The following is a 16961-nucleotide window of genomic DNA, read 5'->3' as shown; positions in this document are numbered from 1 at the left end:
ACTGTGGCCCGTGTCGAATTTGTTTTGAATGCGTATCGCGCGACATCTTTTCGCTCACGACATTAACAGCTAATTCTGTTGAAAATAAATTTTGCAAAATATCGTAAGTTCTTTCAATAAAGGAAGCAGCAAGGTTCATTACATTAAATTATATCGGCAGAGAATTGCAGATTGAACAATATTTGCATCACGACAAATTAGTGACAAAAAGCGAAACATAGATCTGATGGCATATTTGCCATCACGCATAAAGAATTCGACTCCAAATTGTCAAAGAATTTGTTATCAAAAACACATTCAATCGAGTTAGTTTAGAGAAAAATTCATTTGCAAAAGTATTTGGTGCATTAAAATATCGATCAGTATATCAAATATTTTTCGTTTCTATCAGAATGATATTAAAAGATTGAAGTATTTTGTGAAATAATAAATGAGTTGCAGGTTTGTCTCGCGGATAAGTTATTATGCTTTAATTTATGTACATAATTTAATCAATAACACATCGAAGCGTTGCGTATGGAAAACATTCTATAGTTTCTACAAATTTAATTAATTTTTCTCACTAGAAATTGTTATCTTTTTGTCCGTATTATCAATTTGGAGACACTCAATAAATCGTTAATATTTTCCTCTTATTGGAATTATATTCAAAAGTATGCACATGTATTCTCTTATAGCTTACTTATAATATATATGATGTGAAACTTACAAAATAGCATAGGGATCGGAACGTGCGGCAGTGAAACTTTTATGATTGCAAAGTTGTATTAGTTTCAATTTTTATATTTTAATTATCGTAAATCAAGTTGGTACAGGACGTGTGATAGAGTTTATTTAATAAAAAGGTTAATTCCACTTTGAGGTTATCTACAAGAAGGATCGGCTATAAAGTTTTCAATGTAAATAAAAGGTTTCTGTTCTCCGTTATCATGTCGTATCCTTTATCCTCTCAATGCGACCAACGTTGAAATCGCATATGCACACTCACACTTTTAATTACAATAGTTAATTGCTTGAAAAAATATATTTTAATCCTTAACCAGCACAATGGATCCTTAAGCGAGTAGTTCTAAAAGCGACTTACATCTAGTTACAACAGCAGCGACGAATTATAGATATATTAGGTATGCTATTATTAAGAATGTTGCTTGGTTAAGCTGATTATTAGCTGATCTCTCATCGAGATTTCTTATTTACCTTTTGTCCCTACTTTCCTCTAATTTAAAAATATGTAATTATATTTTCAATGGGATCGTAAAAAAATCTATTCGAGTAAATATATAAAATTAATAATTAGGTTTATATTACTTTCTTTCTCTCTCTCTCTCTCTCTCTCTCTCTCTCTCTCTCTCTCTCTCTCTCCCTCTTTCTCTCTATTCGTTCCAAGTATTATGATTAAAACAAGTAATATATTCTGAACTATGAAAATATATTTTTTATGCTCTAGTCACCACGTTCTCATATATTCAAAACCTCAATTTAATGGATTTAGCAGGAATCCAGTGAGTAGGATTCAAGAGTTAATTATCTGTGATCTCGCCATATCAGATGCATAACTTCACCATACTGATTAAGGATTAATGATCGGGTTTCTGCTCTTGTTGTTGATTACAACGGAACGTGCAATACGATATGTTCGTAAACCGAGAGTGAATCGGATCGCATATATAGAGTACAGATACATACATATCTGCCATTCTACCAAGAGCTTTAAAGCTAAAACCCCTAAAGTTAGATTCGATAAAATCACAGGTTTAGAATTTATAATGTGTCACGAATTGACAGACTTCAACTCTATATTTTCATTGTGTCCACGGAGTAATTACACTGAGATGCCCTTCTTTTTTATCCTCAGTCGTAAGCGTGATTACGGACAGCGAGGATTCTGTTTCTTCTTTCTTTTCCTTTTCTCCTTTTTCCCAACCTGATAAGTGTAGAGAGATATTTACATGCAAATATACATCGAATTGGAGGAATGCGAACATAGTTACGTGCGCTTCTCGGCCGTGTCGTCGTTTTCGAGGACAGGAAAAACCGACAGCATCGTTGTCGCGTGGATGATCGTCGTTGATCATGCACTACTACGTTTGATAAGGTCCTTTAGGCATTTAGGTGCGTCGATGATGGAGGGTGCGCATGTATATAAAGATTTGCAGATCTGAGAGGCGGGATGATTTACTAGACGCTTAACTTTATTAGGAAAATATCAGATTGGATTGAAAGTTCGTAGCGCTATGAATTTTTGTTCCAACCCAATAGTTTCATAAATCTGTTAAAAAATACCGTTTTACTTTCTGTGAAAATCGTAAGACTTCTCGATTGATTGCGAGATTCCTATTTTTCTCCCTATTATCCTATTATAGAATATTAATATTTTAAACATTTTTATATTTCTGATTTTTACATTTCTGACGACAGTCGCTATGTCACTTGAAGGATAATTTACATGCTAATACTTGGTTGATAAGGGCGACGTTATCTATATAGACTGAATTGCCTATGATGACCGAGCATCCTTTATTCACACTCACGTAGCTTTCGATTAAGGAACAAGATAGCTGGGAACATCAAGGAAATACACACAGAAGAGCTATTCGCTCTCGTCCGCACCCTCGATCAAACGAGCACACGATCGCGCGATACACCATTGATCAAAATTTAGATCAATATGATCGGAATTCTAGTCTACATACAAATATACGTATATATCTTTGTTTACATGTGTGTATATATATGTATACATATAGACATACATACATACATACAAAACATACAGTAACAATAGACGGATACATATCTTTTCTTTGCAAAATTGCTTAATTCAGGTTTCTCTAAGAACTGCTCTTTCTGTAAGAGAATATGGACTCTTCATTAATTATTTGGTCTCTTCGTTTAAAGCTATAATTATCAATGTTTGGAGGTAATTGAATCTTTCGATTTTTTCGCACGTACGCGTGTGTACGTGTGTTTGTGTACGTGTGTATGAAGCTCATGCTTTGATCCATTCTTTTGCAATCAGTTTATTATCAGCAATATATCAGAGCGCTTATATTCCTAAATATTTTAAATAATAGTAGACATTTAATATCAGGATTATTGTACGCGATATTTTGAAATTTAAATAATGATTTTGAGAGATACTAAATTATACCAAATAATTTAGTAATTTTCAACCAATTTTTTTATTTCTTTCATATTTTAAATTTCTGTTAAGGAGAGTATCCAAAACCTGCAAAATATCACTTTTACAATTTTATCAAGTGCTGCAAAGTTATGGCATTTATGTATAAATATTCGGCAACTGATTTTCAGAAAATTTCTATTGGTTGATTTTACTTCAGAAGTTAATTAGTTATCGTTCAAAAGAAATGGGATTTTATGTTTTTATAAAGTATATAAATGTAAAAATTAATATCTCTTAGAGAGAGAGAGAGAGAGAGGGGGGGGGGATAAATTACGAGCAGTAACAATAAAAATTTAAAAAAAGAAAAGAAAAAAATGTTAGTTAAACCAAATAATACATAAATGGATCTTAGCATAGACTTCTTTGTTAGATATCTTTTCTTAAAAATAATGCTCTGGTGAAATTGAAATCATTGCGCCATCGCCCTTTTGTCGATTAATGTGTAATATGCGAAGTATTTTGTAAATACACGTAATTACGTATGCGTATATGTACATATGCGTATATATTTGAATATATAAGTAAGTCTTAGGCGGTTGTCAGCCGCTGGTTCCAAGTCTCCATATGATTATCCAACACATTCGGTACATTGTCTTCTCGACATCAAAATTTCGACTGAGAGATTACGATGCAAATATTAGATAACTAACCCATACCATTTATCGTGCAACGCAAGAAAATTGTCATTATTTTTCATTTATATATATATATATATGGTATAAAAGAATTATTGAATATTAAAAAAAAATATTAATTTTGTCTGCTAACAAAATTCATTCTTTTGATCTTCCGAGCGGAACAGATTATGTAAATTTCCTCATTTGTATACACACAATGTGAAATTAATCTTCCAATAATGTACCCTCTACCCGTGTTCACCTTCTCGAAAGTTGTATAGTGTAATTTTTGGAATAACATTTAAATTCGTTATTATATTCGCGCTGCGTCAGCGGACGTTCAACCGGAAGTTATATATGTCGTGTAAGAAGATTTTAAATTCTGAGACGTGTCCTAAGAAAAAGCCGTGAGTGTGTTTAATTATCGTATGATTTATAATTATTATTTTATGATTGGTCATAGGATATTTACTTGAGTGTGTTACAAGAGAAAGGAATATACAAGCCGTTTGGTCGCAGCGCCGCAGCCCATGGCAGATTGACGAGCGAAATAACAAAGATGTACGATAATTATCCCGGCGACCGCGGGAGAGTTAAGATTTCGATTATCGATTTTTCTCACGCAGTTACGCATATTGTATAGATACGCCTATTGTTTGCTCGTCCATACATAGTAACCCGGTTGACACGTGCGACAGTGGAAATCCTGGGAAGGGCATAATCTGAGATTATCGATTCGGAGCATGCTACAATTTCGAAATCTATAGTAATATATTAAGATATGAAACCTGATATTTAATATCAGGAAAGAGCTATTTTAGTGACGGTGAAGATGAAGAGATGGGATAGTTCGTCGTAATGTTTCGATGTATCCCTTTTGCACAACTCTCGTGTAATTGAGGAATATATAGATAAATAGATAAAATCGAACACTATAATGCTAAGCGTTCGAATCTGGGAAAGTCGTATAGTAAGGCAATGACTAACATTTAGTAAGCCAGATTTCATATCGGTATTTATAGCATTTAAAATCGTATGAAATTTATCCAAAATAAAAATATAAAATATTATCATTCTATCGAAAAACTTTTATCCAGGTTACTTCTATTCGCTTCTTGTGTGATAAAAATATCAATTTCTAAAATAAACTCTTGTATTAGTATTTGCAATTTAACTACGTTAAAGCTTACATTATTCTTATCGTTTTGAATACTCGCGCTTTATTAAATTCCAGGTAGAGAATTAGGACTTAATATCGATGTAATATCGATGAGTGAGATGAAATATGTACGTATATATGAAATTTAATTGAACAGACGACATACATCCTATTCTTATTAAATTCGACTTCGCTATTTAAAACTGAAACTAAAATTTAATTGATATGCCCCAGTCGGTCATTATAAGTGATCGAAGAACTGGGAAATAGGTTCCACGATTTCTTATGCAGTGCAATTGTAGCCTATAAAAATCGTTATTTGCAAGCAAAAGTAAGTGTAATCTGATTCGATTGGTCCCCGAACTTCACAGTTTGTAAATTACTTGTGCGGCCGCGTGATGATGTTACGAATTTAAAATATTAAAAAGTAGAAGCCTCATTGTTTTGGATTATAATGATATGTATAACTTTGCTTGCTATCTTCATTTACCCTGTAATTATAAATAATGTTATGATGTTTATAAAAATTTTTTCGTAAAATGTGATTAAACAATTAATTGCCGCAAATAAAGAAAAGGATCATATTAAAATGATATTAAAGTCTCTTCTTTGATTAATAAAATAGTAAGCGCTTAGTAATATTTTAAGTCTCGATGTTCGATCTTCTAAGACATAATTAACATTAGAATTATTGCTAAACTGATTTTAGCATTTCCATCCGGTTTGAGTAATATATCTACTTTTAATAATAAAACGAATCTCCGTTTATTTACTCGGGATATTTATAGTTAAAATATCATTTATTATTCCAAGTGAGATTTAGATTTGGTTTTTAAAATTACACAATATTTTATTTGCAATGTGCAATGCATGTAAAAAAAGCAAAAACGGAAATGAGAGATTGTAACAAATGTAAAAGATTATAAACCGGCAGCTATCCTAAACGGCAAGGCAAGAATTAAATAAATAAATAAGTAATAAAACAAAACGAATTTCGTAACGCATGTGTTAGCTATACATTCTAATTACTTATCAATGGTGTCGATGAGAGATGAAGTGTTTAATTTATAATCACGATTTTATAATCGTAGCCCCTCCTTTCTACGACGATTGGTCCAGAAACGTGAAGTTGAGAAAGATATCGGTAGCGACGAGGCACGTGCTTCACGTAGCAGCGATAATGGAAAGAAGCCATGCGGCTTTGCTTTCTAAAAATTGACCCGATAAAGCTTTATCTTGCAGAATGCTCCGGATAATCCCTGACAATACAGGGAATTGTTCTCGCGCGAGAATCTGTTGCACGCATCATTACACAATTGTTCCCACGTTGCAATGAACCCTGATAAGCGATAAAGCCGAAGGGTAAAAAAAAATCTCGATATTTCTCTCCCTTCGTAGAGACGGAACCTCGCGGCTCACCCGCGATTAAGTTCCTTATCAAGGAAATATCATCGCGCTTCCGAGTGCCGTTTAAGTGAAGGAATATTCGCAGTCGCGCATAAATACCTGGAAGTAACGATTTCTTCCAAACCCTCGCTTAACTCGTAAATGTATATATAATCAGTATATAGCCGACTTAATTACACGTGGAGATGGATTAATCATATCTTCTTATATATCTTCTTAGAATAAAATGTGTGAGATTGTTAAACTCTCTACTACTAACATCGCTAATTTTCCCTTATTTATTCTTCTCTTTATCATCATGTGTCACAGACGTTGACACGTATAATAAGCTTTCATGCGACATACGACGAGCTTGGCCTAAAGGAGATACTCGGTCGATAATCGAGAGATTGCTGTTATGAAGTCCTCTACGCATTCATGAAAATTAATCTAACGGCTCGACTCGCGAAGAATCAGAATACGATTCGAGCTTTCAGGCATCTGTGCGTGGAGAACTTTCGCACGCGCAAGTCTTAAATCGTTGTTTGGAAGAGACATGTGGGCAATGCGAAAATAAATTGATTCTATGAGCAGTAAGCGCACACCTGGCATGTGCGTCAGGGTGTTTCAGATCAGCCGCGCTTTTTCCTCTAAGGTCGAAGAATTGCGCGGCTGCAAGACACATCCCGTGTGTTCGCTGTACGACGATATGGTATTGCAAGTGGTCGAGGTGTATAATTTCGAGTACTCGCGACTGCACATTTATCTTTACTACTGAGGAGATAAAGTAAGCAAACTTGTCCTCGAGTTCATCCCAAGATTACCGCTTCAGCACTCTATGGTGAACAGAAGGCGCAAACTGCGCTTAAACGACTTAGCTTGGATAAACACTTCCAAGGCTTGAAGCTTATCCACGGGCTAGAAATGTGCGTATCACAGACGTTTCGACCTATATGGGTTTTGATAACGCGGAATTATTTAGGAATAAAATTTTTAACGTTTGTTCTAGCTCCTCGCTAATTTTTAATGATATCCAAAATTTATTAGTAAAGTCATAGGCGCATGACTGACATTGAGATATTCCTTGAAATCATTTAATATAATATTGATGTGTATACAACTTTGGCAATGCTTTTCGAATATACTATATTCGCCAATTAAAAATGTTAAGTTAACCCTTCATTACTCGCATGTCCAAGACACTTTTGCATGATAAATGTTATTTATACACATTATTATATTAGCGCAAATTATTCATAAAAAAGTTTGCATTTATCTTTATCTAGAGAATGTATAAAATATTATCAATCTTCATTTAATTGTAAATCATTAAAGAAAACAATAAAAATTGAGATATAATGTTAAAATGTCAAAAATACTTTCCATGAATAATTACATTTAAAAATATATGAGTGATGTACGATTAAAAACTATATCCACTACAGATATGTTATGTGGTCCCTTTGTGGATAAAAAGGATATGAAGATATGTATACATTTATTCGAGCGATATAATAGTAAAGATTTCAATATAATGATTTTATTAATTATAAATTTTTCCTTGCGAGTTAATATCTTTTATACGATTTAATATCAGGTATTTGGATAATGCGACAAGATAATAGATATGAAAAAAGCTCATGAGATTTTATTATGCTGAAAACGTATCTGTTTCGAATTCATCGGTTAAACTGCGACATTTACAACCAGTTTTATGATTCGCTTCTGATTGATGTATGACACTTTATGTAACTGTTGAAGTTACAATTGTTAAAATAAAATATTTTATGACACGATTTTATAGTTTCCCGAGAGAAATCTGATCGAAGTTTATATCAACGAAACTGAAAATTAGCTTAATGAAGTGACATATACTCAAAAGTAAATGTCCGTTTTTCTGGACGTGGCTTCAACGTTAAATCGAGATTTCTATGTGTATATATACTTCAAATTATATTATAAAGTTGGAAAAACTTAGACTTTGATATATTGTACTTTAATAAGCGAGAAAATGTCGTTTTCTATATCTCTGTTATGTACAGAGATAAGAAAATCATGGAAGAGAGTGCGAAATGGAAGGAAATGTATGTGTTATTATTACGCATTTCACCGAAAATGTAATTAATTGAATCTATACAAAAGCGATTTATATGTAATTTGCGCAAGCTCAAAATGATATTAATTGTCCTTAAATTGCACGTTACGTAAGATTGTTCTATCGTAAGTAAAGATGTGCAGTGAATTTGATTTTAATTTATGAAAATTTAACTCTGAATTCTTGTTGTTCCAAATTAGTATTAATCCACATTTGTGATATCGAGAGGTAACGAAATTATCCACCAGGCCACGTACATCTTAGAATACGATACAAAAGGTGGTCAAGTTTGATCCGGACCTTACTTCTCCCTCGGAACATTATAAAAAGACACAGATTTAACATGCACATATATTTTTTAATATCTACATATATAACATCAGATTGATTTTCTTAGGGAGACTTTTAAAGTACTGAAAAATATATATCGAGCAGATCCATTATGTTGAAAGTTCATTTATATTTAGCACTTATACCTCACACAGTACACTTTATTCGAGACGTCTTGGGAAGATCCTTAGGACGTTTAGAGAACATAGAGACGTGGACCTAAAGATCTATGCTGTATGAAACCGTTTAATGTGCTGAGAAATAAGCAAAGTTCGGATCAAACACGAGTTCGATTACTCTTGCGCGGTTCCTATAATACAAGTAGCAAATATATTCATGACCTCTGAATTCTTCTAAGATAAGTACGCGTGAAAGTATCGCTTATAACGAATTAGGGATAGAGTGCACGCGATCGAGAAACCCGCGCTCTCCCGCCTTACTCCGACTTACTTGGACCTATCGCGATCTCCAGAGAAGTCGCGATGGCACCGTCCCGGGTCGACACGCGGGACACGCTCGACAACGGGAGAATAAAATGTCTGACTTGGGAGAAGGTCCCGCTGGATGAAGACTAAGGGCGAGATCGCAGCGGATCACACGAGGAGCTCCTTGAGGAAGTCCTCGGCAAGCAAGTCCTACAAGTACTCGTCGACGCGTTCGCTCTCGTCCGGCGGGCTAGGCTCGCTTACACTCAAGATCGGTAGGCCGAAGTGTTGGACCTCGATGCTTGACTCTGTAGCTGCCCGCTTCGCGTACTCGCAGCTTTTCGTGTGCCGCTCGACGTCCGCGCGTCGGTGATAGTGATGGTGCCGTAGCGGACGAGTGGCATCGGACTCGTACGATCGCCGATAACACCTGCGGGATTTCCGTGGAATCAGTCGACGTCCGCGATCTAAAATCTAATTTTAAAATCTATAATTTCGACTCAAATCAATTCCCCTTGGTATTTGGCACTTTTTTTTCTTTTAATTAAGATCTTATAATTTAAAGTAGGAATAAGTAAGACAGGATGGAATAATAAAGGAAATGTTAAAACATTTCTTTCGTAAAAATTTCTTTGTTAAACATTAAAATTTTATACGACATCTAGAAAGCAATTAGAAGCATAATATATAGCTTCTAAATTATAAAATTATCATTAGATAATGAAATTATTGTAATAAAAGGTGAGAATTTTTGTAATTAATTACACTTTTGTAATTAATTGTAATCATATTTTTGTAGCTATTTCGCTGTAGCGCGCGGAATAAAGTTGTTATCTAATATATTCATTATCGTTTTCGGATCCTCTACATATACGTTGTTAAACAAATTTTAAAATGTATGATCAAACGAATTTCGATCTGTAATTGATTAAAAGTGATATGAAAACATGACTAAAATTTTGTATCTGAAATTTATCTGTACATTTGTCATCTATCCTATGCGATTTGCAAAATATGTAACTATTATTTAACCTATGTGTTAAAAAGTGATTATAAAAGAATTTTTAGAAATGTACTTAATTTATATATATATCTATATATATACATGTGCATATGATAGTACTATCGACCTTGCACAAGGTTCGACACACGATCAAGTCGTTATTTTTTAACGGACGGAGGAGATATTTGTGGGACAAGACGACGTCATCTACAACGCTGTATTTATGTCCGACAGCTTCAGGGAAACACTTTGGGTTATAAATACCCAGCGTTTGTTGGGTATTCATAAAGTGATGTATTTTACAGACATACAGGTCGTAGATACTTGTCAATTATCGCGGCAAGATTCCATGGTTGTCAGCTGCTCCGTTAATACATTTGACTGTGAATCTTTATCGAGAATGAAGGAAAGCCAAAGTTCGTGTTCTTAAGGCCTTCGTGTTCTTAGATTAAAGTCGAATGAAACCAAGGATCTTTACCGCTCATCCATGGAAGCAGGCTGTCGCACGGGGCATCTAACGTACTCGTGGCTTCCGCCGGTGCGCCATCCTCCAAAACGTCTGGTGACTAACGACGAAGATGCCACCGGGGAGTCCCTGAAACATGAACGCGATCGTCCTTGATGATGACAGAGATTTCGATATTCGCGCGTTCTGTGTAACTTGCAAAGTGATATTTACACATTATGTACGATATTTATACTTGTACATATCAAAACTTGCGATTTAATATATATTCTCGGCAAATATATCGACGAGCAAAGTTACAAACTACTACTACTACAAAATCAAATTCGACGTTGAAGTTGGTCGACAAGTAAGGCTGATAAACGTAGTTCACGTCCCATGCGTTTAACTTGGATCTATAAAAATCTATTTCAGTTTCCAATTTTGAATATTCGCTATCTCATATGGTGATCAAAAAGAGAAACCGATTGACAAAATACAATCACTGACTAATTATCAAAAATAAAAATTTGTTATTATTTATATACACTTAGATTGCCATAAATTGAAATTGCAACATCAAAAAATAAATATAAACAAATCATTCCCTTAGCATCATAAACAAATGAAGCTTAGGATGCAATGTTACAGGATGAAATTGGCTGCATTCAGTAGAGAAAACTGATCAGTGAACAGTCAATGTTTTTTGATATAATTGATTTCTACATTTAGATCCAATAAAAAACTAAAGGCAATACCCAATCATATTAAAGAATCGCTCATTGAACGCTCACTGATCAGTTTTCTGATATTAAATTATAAATTGTCATAAAATTTAATATTTTTTAATAAATATGTGCAATAAATCTTTTGAAACTTTAATCATTTGTTTACATTGTTTCCCCAACATAGATTTTCATCTTAAAATTTTATTTTTAATGTTGTAATTTCAATTTCCGGCAGTGTATTATCAGTCTAATAGATTGAAAAAAGTTAATCAATAATGCAATCACTTGTTAATTATAAAAATAAAAATTTATTATTATTTATATGTTATTGATTTTAATAAAATATTGAAAGAATCGATTGGTAATGCAATCAATTGCTAATTATAAAAATAAAAATCTGTTATTAAAGTATATATATTATCAGTTTAGTAGTGCTGTAATTTTCATTGATCCTAATCTATAAGTAAAATGTCTGTGTGCGTTAAACATTACATATCACCTTATTGTGATCATTGTCGCTTGAATTTAAAGCACTAAAACCGTTAATATCAAACAGCGTGTATCCATTTCTGTCCTTCTGATTATAGCTCTGCGTAAGCTGTGTAAATTAAAAAAAAAAATTTAAGTAGGTGTTTTGTCAAAGACTGATCAAAAGATATCGCGTCAATTTCCCCGCGGGAATTTATTCAGGTAACGTTCTCGCTCAGAATAGTCGCTCGGCGACGATAGTAATCACTAGATAGAGAGCTCTGAATGTCAAGGGAGATAAAGTCGGCGAAGGAAAAATGACGCGCAACTTGCGTAATTACGAACAAAATCAAGCTAGGGGCTAGAAAAGGAAGTTTGCGTACCTACACGTCGCATGCACGCGCCGCACTTTTATAATTCATAACTTCATATAGCGGCTGCGTGTAGCGACACGTGTGCATGTAACGTTGACATTATGGAAATGATGTGATGTTAGAAAGGAAAGCAGGACGTTCGCCACGGAGCGTATCCAAACAACGTGCGTGTGCGCGCGATTGTAGAATTTAAACGACCTAAATATATACCCGGGAATGTTCTTATGGCATGCGAGATTGTTGCTAAATCACACAGTCGTGTTCTAAGAAAAGACATTCCAACTTGGACGGTGCAACATGTTGCCGAAAGGAAACGAAAAGTTGTCACGAGAACGACTACCGTGTCATGCGATCGCGATACGTATGTGAAATCAAGCCCCAATATATTTTGACAAGAACAAAAATATATTTCCAAAATATATCTCTGTAATGTTACATTAATTTTAAACTTATAAAATATATTCCTTCTAACAAAAAAAAAAACAGGAAATTATATTTTTATATAAATTCTTGAAAATCAATCCCTGATAAAAATGATCAGGAATAGAAATAAAACGTATGGATATAAGCAAATAACTAGAAATGGTGGAATTTATTAGTGGTCTTATACCTAGCATACATAACTATGCGGCTGATATCGGAATCTGAAATGATGATCGATTTGTGATAGAGCGACCGAGATGAGACGCTGCGAGTATTGTAGCAACTATATTAACTCTCGCTATTGCCTAATGTAACTTTCAGATCACATATCGATTTTATTATCGTTTTGTTTCGTTGCTGCATTGCTCTTTGTGCTATTATAACTGTATGAAGTTATGATATAAAATCCAATTTCTACTTTGTGTCTTCAGAGAAGTACGAATTTATTATCAATTTATGTATGTATTTTTTATGTACATCAAAGCTTTTCCGAACGTCCAGCAAATGAAGTGAGCGGTAGAAGATAGAGGAATTGATCAATTTCACAATTTCTATTTCTGGTTTACGTATATTACATACGAATAGTTAAATATTTAAGTTATTTAGGCTATGCAAAAATCAATGTTATATTAAAAATATTTTTCTTTGTGCGATCTGAGTTTTATCTTTAATATTTAAGGATTTCAAGGAAATTTAAATGAATTTCTGAAAGATTGACGTATTTAATTTTAATTTTTTATATGAACTAACGGTTATTTATCGATCAGTCTCATTTTAAACGTATATAATTAATAATGTATTAAAATATTATATTACTGATAAAAATATAGATAATATAATGATATTAGATATAACAAATGATCTTTTTATGTGAGAAGTTTCAATGTATTCAAAGCTAAAAGACGCAACTTAAAAAAATTCTTTTTATATTTTATACACATATATCTAACAATAAGTATATAAGGCAAGAAATTCAAAAGAGGATAGGAGAAGAAGAAGAAAATATCTAAGTATAGATATATCATAAAATTATTATATTTGGTTAATTTGGAAATTTTCTCTACCCAATAATTCGATACGGAAATGAATCATTACAGCGCGTATTATATTAATCGCGCTTAATTTATATTCCGATACGTTTGGTTTCCATGATACGTTTATCCTATTTATGATAAACTTTAAATAAAAATAAGTAAATTTAAAATTAAATTATTCGCAATTCAATTTAGTGTAATGATCGTTACAATCAATGTTGAAATAAGAATCCACGATCCAATTTATCGTAACTTTGTTAAACAAATTTCAGTGTTAAATTGGAAATGGTGTAAATATAGTTTCAAAAAAACTCGTTAAGTCTTCTATTACCGAAAAGAATGTAATAAAATTACGGAATAGTTTTTCAATTTGAAGCAAAAATAGCTTTCATGGCAGTCTCATCATATAGGTATTACTTTTATCATTTTATGTAAAATTATTAATTTTTAAATAAAGAACTAAAAGATATGACTTTTCAATAATCATATTGTCTATTGGCACAATGTAGTTAAAATTGATATTAGTTCATGCAAATATAATATTTCAAAAATAGGTACACATACGCACACATATATTTTCTCTCTCTTTCTCTCTCTCTCTCTCGTTTTCTGTTTAATTATTTTTCAAAATGAATGTTTTGTATGATAAAAGCGAGTACGTGTATAGTTCATATAATCCTTTGGTTATTAATCTTCTTTACAAGGAACTTACTTTAAATGCGTTTTGATAGCTAGATTTAATAGAGCTTTAATCAGATACCTTAACATATATATATTTATCATTAAAAGAGAAGAGAGAGAGAGAGAGAGAGAAAGAGAAATAAGCTTATTCAGTATATAAACCATTCTATTCTATTCTGAGGTAACTTTAACTGCCGCCCTTGGCAGTCAAAGGATTAAACATCCCACGCACGTCGTGCATTGTTCAGCCAAGACTGATGCAAAGATCGCTGACGATATCGTCGCTGATGCTAATCGCTTGATGATAGCGACGTAATAAAAATACACGCGAAAAGCGAGAAGGTCGAATAACTACCAACAAAAGGGGTACGCAAAGTAGCGAAGTCATTTACATGCGAGGCGCGGATCAAGTGGACATCGCCTACTGAAATTGTGATCGATAGCTGGCCGGCCGACCGCGCGGGGCTTGCATCGGCTTGCATCGCGGATCGAAGCTCGTCGCGTTCCCGCAACAATGTATCGCCGCATTTAAATTCCCCGGACCATCATTATCGCTCGCTCAAGGGGCGAGAGTGCACCTGACGCGAGCTACGGCCAGGTCGATGCATTTACCCTGTGTAAGTCGCACCCCCGGCGATCTGCATTTATAACTACTATAGATCGCTCCGAGTGGTATCGGCAGCGAAACTCGCCATAGGATAAATTAAAGTGGAGATGCTGGTATCGATATCAACTACAGGACTATTAAGCCTGAATTTTGAAATGTTTAAGTTATAAGGGTTAATTAGATTCAAATATTCGTTTAAAAATTGTGAAAATGGATTTTATACTCTTGAAAAAAAGAAGAGAAAGAAGTAATGTTATACATATAGAGATTTTTTGATATAGAATTTTAATATAATTTATTCTTTCGTATATTAAATTTCATCGATATAATTATATTACCCAAAAAAATTCTATGACATCATCTCTCTTGCCCTATAATCTCTACATTATCACGCATTGTATTTATGTTTCGAAAAGTTAACATGACGACTGATACTTAGAAGGTTAAAACTTTCGTTTCGTTTTTCATTAAAGATGTACGTGTTGAAGCATTAACAAAAATATAAAAATTTCATAGATTATTTTATTTGTCTTGATTCTTATGTAAAATCGCGTTTTGTAGTACTTATTTGCAAATTTGTAAGAAAGTAGCATCACGAATTAAATCAAATTTTTTATGTGCACTAATAAAACTCTAATGAACGTTCATGCAAAAGTTCATTTGGATCCACTTACTCATTTAAAAGTTATTTAGCTAAAACTGTAGCAAAATATGGTAATTGCGCTGTAAAAGCTATTAGAAGTTAAATACTTTATTTTGTTTTATGCACCTGGTTTCTGGACTTATTTACAAATTTTTTAACTGGTATAGTTTTTTTTTATTGAATTTTTGACTAATATTTTTAGCTGATATCATACAGCCAAAATCCTTAAATATATTCCTCCATTTGAGAATGTTCTTTTCTGATATATTTTATTTATCAGATACTCGAAATGTGTGAATGATGATTTTATTCATATTTTTTTAATAGCTCTTCATAAGATCTTTAAAAGTCCAGAATTATAAAATGGAAATTTATAAATTGAGCAAATGTCAATTTCAATGACAAGAGAGAAAATATAACAATTTATCTCAATGCTAATTGAGATGACAACAATATCAATTTTTAAAAACGTAATATTTCACTTGAAATAGTTAAAATTTATACACTCGATTGATACCATTATTAATAATTGTATCTTTACAGGTTTAAACTAGTTAATTACAAATATTTTATAGATCGCGTGGATCTCAAACAATAGGAAATTTAACGCATTTGTCCTGAAATTATATGTGCATATGAATACAACGTTTAATTTGATATAAATGTCGGTGAACACGAGCGAAACTGTATTTATATTAACGAACACGAGTTGTATTCTTGACAAAGGAATGATGGTGTTCAATGAAATTATCAATATCACCAACGCGAAATATCACGATCGCAGAAATATGTGAAAATATGCGTAATTTAATAATTCATAATTGTTGCAAGAGCACATATACAACATAAAATTAGTATAGAAGGCAATTGCGATGCGCGCAACCGAGCGTGTAGTTTTATGAAATTGGCAAATTTGTATGCATTGAATGAAACACATCCACATCAGTTATAAGGACTTTACGGGGTACTTCGCACAACTTGCGATCTTAATTTGAATGACAGATTCCTTCGACTTCGCAGCCGATTTTCCTTCCTGTCGCTGAAACTGAGATTCGGTCAATTTACAAAATTTTCATCTCATAATTCCGGATTTCTGGAGATCTTGTGGAAAGCTGTGAAAATAAAACGTGCGAATTTACATCACGAATGAAAGTCATTATTATTCAGCATTTTATATAAATAATATTTTTTCACGAAATTGCTGCAACGCTGTCATGATTTTTGTTTACACGAATGTAAGTGAATACCTACAAAAAATACTATAGAACGACCGTGCTCTTTTGGTGCAGCAATTGAAATGCAATACGCGTACGAGAGCACGTCGAGGAATACTACTTGTACATGCATCCCATGATAGAA

The 16961-nt window shown here is 33.1% G+C and overlaps 1 protein-coding gene across 7 annotated transcripts in view; it reads right to left on the bottom strand.

The window, feature by feature from the left end:
• Positions 1-8918: 8918 nt before the first annotated feature.
• Positions 8919-16961, bottom strand: part of LOC108730630 (uncharacterized) — a 117666-nt gene continuing 109623 nt past the window's right edge. For 4 of the 7 annotated variants that reach the window (XM_018460437.1, XM_018460439.1, XM_018460436.1 and 1 more), the window contains 2 exons: positions 10678-10794; positions 8919-9626 (listed from right to left, as the gene is read on the bottom strand). In XM_018460437.1, coding sequence (XP_018315939.1) covers positions 9407-9626; positions 10678-10794 — 337 coding nt within the window. In that variant the 3' untranslated portion in view covers positions 8919-9406. The remainder of the gene's footprint in view (positions 9627-10677; positions 10795-16961) is intronic. The other 3 variants (XM_018460440.1, XM_018460441.1, XM_018460442.1) reach the window with 3 other exon arrangements.

The sequence above is a fragment of the Mycetomoellerius zeteki genome, unplaced genomic scaffold, assembly GCF_001594055.1.
Source record: "Mycetomoellerius zeteki isolate Tzet28-1 unplaced genomic scaffold, Tzet1.0 scaffold94, whole genome shotgun sequence".
Lineage (NCBI taxonomy): Eukaryota > Metazoa > Arthropoda > Insecta > Hymenoptera > Formicidae > Mycetomoellerius > Mycetomoellerius zeteki.
Note: the sequence above shows the minus strand (reverse complement) of the source record. Positions and strands in the feature narration are given on the sequence as shown.